The sequence below is a fragment of the Nicotiana sylvestris genome, chromosome 3, assembly GCF_000393655.2.
Source record: "Nicotiana sylvestris chromosome 3, ASM39365v2, whole genome shotgun sequence".
Lineage (NCBI taxonomy): Eukaryota > Viridiplantae > Streptophyta > Magnoliopsida > Solanales > Solanaceae > Nicotiana > Nicotiana sylvestris.
Window position 1 is genome coordinate 168327447 of NC_091059.1, and position 7339 is coordinate 168334785.

At 35.0% G+C, this 7339-nt stretch overlaps 1 protein-coding gene across 1 annotated transcript; it reads right to left on the bottom strand.

Annotated features, from left to right (window-relative positions):
• Positions 1-2116: 2116 nt before the first annotated feature.
• On the bottom strand, positions 2117-5784 carry LOC104226359 (malate synthase, glyoxysomal). The gene is made up of 4 exons (XM_009778333.2): positions 5270-5784; positions 3936-4261; positions 3514-3844; positions 2117-3008 (listed from the first exon to the last, which is right to left on the bottom strand). The coding sequence occupies exons 1-4, from the start codon at positions 5669-5671 to the stop codon at positions 2352-2354; spliced, it is 1716 nt and encodes a 571-aa protein (XP_009776635.1). The 5' UTR covers positions 5672-5784; the 3' UTR covers positions 2117-2351.
• Between the last annotated feature and the right edge of the window lie 1555 nt (positions 5785-7339).

Genomic DNA, 7339 nt, shown 5'->3' on the forward strand with positions numbered 1-7339 from the left:
ATTGACTCGCTAGTCATTAACAATTTAGGGTGAAGTTTGTACTACTACTTGAGTTGAAAGGAACTCTAGAGAAACCTTTTGGACTTTGCTCGGCCGATGGGTCAATTCCCTAGAATATTATGTAAAGGCTTTTTAGGGAAGCTTTACATAAATAGCCAGTAGAATTCAATATTTATTTTTTCTATCAAGTATACATAAACTGTACATTAATTATATCTAAATGAATAATATATATATATATGTTATAAATCCGCATTTTTTGCTTAATTAATTAATGGACTGCTATTTAAGTTAATTAGTCAAAGAAAAGAAGTACCCAAATATTGGGCCTTACCAAAAGCTTATAGAAGGTCCAGCATTATCATTTTCTAGATGGGCTTGCTCTAACAAGAATTAGATGAATCAGTTTTGGGAGAAATTAAAAAATAGCCATATTTACAAGTAGCCATTCAAAAATAGCCACAGTTTCAAAAGAAATCAAAATTTAGCCATTTTTCATGTAAAGATAAATCTGAACGAAAACACTGTTCAAAATTCAGAAAATACTCCAGCATAATATACTGGAACTGTACTGGAGTTCTAGTATATTATGCTGGAAGTCCAGTATATTTACTTCCAGCATAATATACCGGAGTTTCAGTATAATATATCGGTCCTGCATAATATGCTGGAAGTTCATACACAAGTACTCCAATCTCCAGTATATTATGCCAGAACTTTCCGCGTATTGGATTTCAAGCATAATATGCTGGAAGTTCATATACAGGTGCACCGATCTCCAGTATATTATGCTGGAACTTTCCGTGTTGCAGAAAAATAGTAACTATTTTTCAATGGCATTGCAAGCATTGGCTATTTTTGAATGACCAATCCGAAACTGGCTAGCCCGCTCTATTTTTACATCAATTTTAGGCACCCTTCTTTTGTACCTATCATTGTGTTGCTAGGATTTTGCAATGAATTCAGCTAGAGGTGTCAAATTTGACCAATAAATTTGTAACCCGCCATCCCGGCCCGAAAGTTAACGTGTTAGGTCAAAGTCTTATAGCTAAAAGTCTTCGGAGCTTAAGTAGATGAAGGCATCTTGGTAAAACGTTGGTTGGAATATACATTAATAATCATAAAATTTGTAATTTCACAGGCTTTAAAAATTTTGTGAATTGGTACTGGCTTAGAGTCAGATCTTAGTTGCAATTCTTGAATTCTCATATTCTATGATTTTGTCAACTTTTCATCTAGAGGAATAGAGTTTCCTGGGAGTTGTCGGCGGCTCGACGATCTTTATTCCACGTTTACAGAGGTGAAGCTTTTGACAGGTATTTTTTTATTTATTTGTAGGTTTCTCTACTTCAGGCTCTTCCGAGGGCCTTTGTTTTATAATAAGTGTAACTTGCCGGGCATAGATTAGTTGCTTCGATTTGAGTAATAATTGGATGGATTAGGTTATAACCCGTTATTTAACTTATATTGATCCAACCCATTTTGACCCAAACAAACTTTCGACGAATTAAGTCATAACCCGTTTATTGACTCAACGGATTTTGACCTGCCCAAATTTAATCAATCCGTCTGTTTGCCGCCCTCAAATTCAAGAGATACATTGATTTTGATGCTTAGATAATTGAACAATGAAAGTTCTCAGTCTCACGTAACACATGATCAGGTTATGAGTCATGAACTGAAAATACTACCCTCATAGGTAATTTATCCTCAAAACTTTGTGGGCGTTTGGACATAAGAATTGTCAAATTTCAAAAAAGTGATTTTTTTTTTCAAATAAATATAGTATTTGAAAATTAGAACTGTGTTTGGACATGAATATAATTTTGGGTTATTTTTAAATTTTTGTGAGTGATCTGAGTAAAAATTTTTAAAAATAACTTTTTGGAGTTTTTCAAATTTTCAAACAATTCCAAAATTAATCTTCAAGTGAAAATTGAAAATTTTGTGATCAAACACTGATTTCGAAAAAAGTGAAAAAATTCTTCTGTCCAAACGGGCTCTTAGTGTGGAACTCTTTAAATTTGGGTACAAACTTTTCCAAAGGCTATAGTATTCTGAATTCATCGAAATTTCAACACAAATATTCAGAAGAAAATAATTGTACGTACTAGGAAATGAGAACAATAAAATGAACAACTGTCTTTATTATTACAGGGAAAGATAGCAGCCCTCAAATAAAGACTACAGATTGATTGAAAAGCAAAGCTGAAAAAGAGAGCCTTTGGATAGTCAGCTATCTCCGCAAAGGCAAAGTTCCATTTTTCTTTCATTATTACTGGGGAAGATAGCAGTGCAGTCACAATACAGAGACAACAGATTGATCGAAAAAGCAAATTAGGCTGCGAAATTTAGAGGCGGGAAGATGCAATAGGATGATGCATGACAATGTTATTGTAGGCATCAAGAGTCAGAAAATCATCCAAGATTGGTGCAGTACATTGCCTTGTGAATAACTTGCAAGCCTCTTTGTACATTCCCTTCTTGAATTTCTCTTTTCCAACTTCTCTCTCAATCCTAGCCATTTCTTCTTCAACCACTCTTCCAAATAGGTCCAAATTCACCTTCACACCGAGGCCATCTCCGTCCAATTCCGCTCCATATTTCAACCACTGCCAGTTTTGGACTCTGCTAATCTCAGCTGTGGCAGCATCTTCCATCAGGTTGTAAAGAGGGACAGAGCCAGCTCCTGTTAACCAGGCTGCTAAGTACTGAATTCCCACTCGGGTGTTCAGCCGGAGACCCTCCATCGTTCGGACACCTCTCGGCCTCTGCAGCAAGTCTTCTTCAGTTAGGACTGATGCATCGTGGCGCTTCATGGAGTGGATTAGGTTAGGTGCATTGGACATGTTGTTAGTGAATACTTCCATGCAAGCGGGAATTAGGCCAGGATGAGCTGCCCATGTTCCATCATGCCCTGCCTTCACTTCTCTTAGCTTATCTTTCCTTACTAGTTCCAATGCTGCCTCATTTGCTGCTGGATCATCTCTGATTGGAATCTGAGCTGCCTGTTTCAAGGATTCAACAAAGCCATTATGCATCAAATGATCATGTACCATAATATTCCAAATTTATCCTAATGCAAAAAACTGAAGGACAACCACATTGCAGCCGATGCGCTGGCCAACCTAGCCTCTTCCACACATATCAACAGCATGAAGGTTGTTCCTAGAGCACACCTACAGCGCTCTGATGCAGGAACGATCATGTACATACTTCTCTAAAATCAATACTTGAAAGACTGGATGTATAGCTTGAAAGCTCTACCGGTAGTGCCACCCTGTATGCTATTCGCGCCAACCCTCTAAATGATCTCGGCAAAATAAGGGATGCAACACAAGAACTTCCACGGGGTCACTCATCCTAGTAGCATGCTAATGCTTCCTCGTCATATGGTTGGCATTTATGCATTTTAATTGACTTCATAGTCATTATATAACAAATGTGCCTGTGTAGAATTAAATAAAAGAACATAAATGAAAACAAAAAGGAGATGAACTAGTATTGACATACCATGCCTCCCATAGCATGGACGCCATGTTTATGACAGGTGTGGATGAGCAAGTCAGAGTAACTTCTCATAAAGTGTTGAGACATGCCAACAAGAACTCTATCAGGGAGCAGGCGATCGGGGTGAGCCTGGAAAGTCTTGACGTAGCTGAAAATGTAATCCCATCTACCACAGTTGAGGCCAACAGAATGGTCCCTCAGTTCATACAATATTTCATTCATCTGAAACACAGCCGGAAGAGTTTCAATCAGGACAGTTGCCCTAATGCTTCCTTTCTCAATTCCAGCCCATTTCTCTGCCTTCTCAAACACATTGTTCCATATTCTTGCTTCCCTGTCCAAACAAAAGAAAATTTTTAACTACATTTCTTGAAGTTTTAACTTTCAAATACTATTTAAATTCAACTAACAAAAAGACCACTAACCTAGAATTTTCCATTTTGGGAAGATAGAAAAAGGGTCCAAATCCTTGTCCTTGCGTCTTGCGGAAGTTGGCAAAGTTGTGGAAAAAGTAGAGGCCGAAGTCGACAAGGCAACCAGTAGCAGGTTCACCATCAATGAAGATGTGAGCTTCAGGCAAATGCCAGCCTCTTGGGCGCACGAATAGCTTAGCCGTCTGATCATTCAGTTTATAAACTCTGTTTCTGGCTTGATCATGGAATGATATTGTTCCATTCACTGCATCTCTCAAATTTACTTGGCCTCTCATTAGATTCTCCCAACTTGGAGACAGTGCATCTTCAAAATCTGCCTGTGGAATATACACAACAAATCTAGGAGTTAATTAATGGAACTTGATTACCAGTAGTTTATAAACTGCATCACTATATGGAGGAAGAAAAAACAAAATATACATATTCTGGATGGACTTCCAGTCCAATTTGAAGTTAACTTACTTAAGTTCCAGTGCCAACACTCAAATTGCTTAAATTAACTATTTCCTTTAACATAATTTACCACTGCCTTTTTACACAATTATTTTGAACATCTGGAGATATCATTAGTTAATCTACAATACCATTCACTCTTTCTAGCACTGATCTACTAAATTTTACCATTACTAGTACTAACCAAACCGAAATTTAAGGGTAAGTTCTACAGAGTGGTGGTCAGACTAGCGATGCTGTATGGGGCTGAGTGCTGTTATTGTTGTGGTACTAACCAAACCATATTTTGTTTTCTATTCAAGTCGTAACTGATAAACGTTATATGCTTGCTACATGACAAAATCGTGCTCATGTCGGCCGAGGCGGATCCAAAAGTTTGAAGATCACAGGTGCACTTTTAGATTCAACCAAAATTTGCTTTATATATAGGGTGACACTGCTAATATATCACTATTTTCTAAAATTATATACATATATATATATATGAAATTTTTACCAAACTTTAAGTGTGCCGGTAATTACCCCTCTTGGTATAGCATAGGTCCACCTCTATTCATATGGTCTTGCATTACAAGCTCCACGTCGAGTCATATCATAAGGTGACCACTATACAAAAATCACTTGTTTCAAACTTGGTCACAACGGCTACATACAATAGTACCCTAAGTTTCCTTCTCTTTTCGCTTTTTTAAATCTTGAAAGTTACTACCATCTTTCTAGTCACTACTATATAAGTAAAAGAAGTTTTATACTATCAGTATATTTTAATCTCTTTTACTAGATAACCGACCTTATTTTTTAAAGTACTACCCCTATTTAGGTAAGAGTGACCAGATACCGTAAAAATTATCGATACCGTAAAATTGACGTACCATGAAAACTTTGGCACCAGAATTAAGGGCATTTATAATCATTTTCCTCTCAACAGGTCCAGTTATCTCCACCCTTCGATCAGCCACAGCCTGTGGCACAGGAGCACACATCCACTCTCCTTCCCTAATATATTTAGTCGCTGGATCAAAACCTGGCAATCCTCCATTATTATATCTCATTTTGGCCTCTTTTCTGCACTCCATAGCATACTTAATATGGCTCCTGAATTCCCTCTGTAAATCAGCTACAAATTGCAAAGCATCCCTAGTTAAAATCTTGGAAAATTCAGGATCATATCTTCCTCTAATGCCCACTCCTTCAGGTACATCATAACCCATCATTCCACTAGTCTTTTTTAGAACAAAGTTATTGGGTTGAAGAAATGTCTCAAAGCTAACCATTTTTGGTAGTTTTCACTAGTATATTTTTGGTTCTTGTTTTTTCAATGTAGCAACGGCGAGGAAAAGGTGCTTTAGATTGGTGAAATTTATAATATGTGGATAGCTACTGATTTAATGATTTTTCCCTTTTTAATATTGTATTTAAATGTGGTTGTAAGGCTTATCGTTATGGGTCTAAAATTAGAGAAATGCATGGCGTTATGTGCGTCAGATGATAAAATGAAGGTGATGTTCTATCTTCGTTCTTGATATATTCAAACAAGGATAATGAAGAGGACTGGTTTTTGATAATTGTGCCAGCCTCGGGAGTTGCAATTTGTTGAGATATATTGGATTATTTAACTGTCTTCTTTGACAAGTGGCATGTTTTGGAGTTTTTGTGCAACGTGTGTTTATGGGAATAGAAGAAAAGTCATTAAAAGTGGTGTATAATTAAAACAATTAATGAAAATAGAGCTACATAAGCAATTCATGAGTAACAACGACTGAACAACTTCTCAATAATGAATTTTAAGAGTTGAAAGATACTCATTTTCTCCTGTCTACAATAAATGATCAATTTATTTTTTAATTTTGATCTACAATAAGTGTTTATTTATATAATCAAAAAAAATTAATTTAATTTTATAAAATTACCCTTATGTACATATTCCTAAAAAATTTTCTTACTCCTAACATTAAATATTTAATTAAGGATAATTTAGTCATACTAGGTATTTTTGTATAGAATTTAGTATTTTTTTAATGGGCGCAGCAAATTGGTTACTTATTGTGAACCGGAGGGAGTAATAATCTATTTGGTCAAGGTTCTAAAATAAGCTTATTTGAGAAATATATTTTTTTAAAAATATTTTTGATGAGAAGTAATTTGTATTTGATTAATTAATTTAAAATTATTTTAACAATTAATATTTGGACAAGGTTTTAAAAAAATTTAAGAGTTCTTTTAAAAAAAAGTATATTTTGTTCAAAAACTCTTTTACTCAAATACATTTTTTTTTCATTCCAAAAACATGATCAAACACCTCTAATTTTAAAATATATATATATATATATACTTTGGGTCTTGAAGAAACTTACCATGCTATAATACATAGATTTCCAGAAGCAATATGAAATCGAAGGGTTAACTATAAGAGAACAATTTCTAAAGTTTTGTGGTTCTTACTTCTTGTTACTACTACTCCTATTAATTAAAGCCACCACGATGCCGTAACTATATGAGAAAGATGAGAGACAAAAGGTGAGGCAAGACATTCAACTTAATCTCACCACCTCTAAAACAAGGAAGCAATCATCCTCTTTATATAAATCTATAGGGAAGAAAATAATGTAGTGATATTTTTAAGCGTCTACACAACCCATGGTTGTACAAAAAATAAAAATAAACTAAATTAAGAAAAGATCAAAAGAATTCTATGATGATGATGAAATACACTGAAACGTGATACAAAATACCCAAATTCAATTCACTGTGAATTTTCATTATTTCTTTAGCGAATGGTCTATCGGAATTGCTTATATGTCCTTCTAGGATAAGGGTAAAGCTGTGTACTGTTTGACCAAAATTTAGATCTAAGTTTAAACAATTATATTTTCTTTACAAGTTAGGATTAGTCTTTTCCAATAATAATATCCACTAAATTATTTAACTAGTGACGTGACAAA

What these genes read in the sequence shown, in the direction of transcription:
- LOC104226359 (XM_009778333.2), bottom strand. Translation starts at nt 5,671, where the DNA reads ATGGTTAGCTTTGAGACATTTCTTCAACCCAATAACTTTGTTCTAAAA. An exon ending in CTGGTGCCAAAGTTTTCATG is followed by an intron (nt 4,262 to 5,269) that starts GTACGTCAATTT and finishes TATATTCCACAG; the next exon opens with GCAGATTTTGAAGATGCACT. An exon ending in CCCAAAATGGAAAATTCTAG is followed by an intron (nt 3,845 to 3,935) that starts GTTAGTGGTCTT and finishes TTGTTTGGACAG; the next exon opens with GGAAGCAAGAATATGGAACA.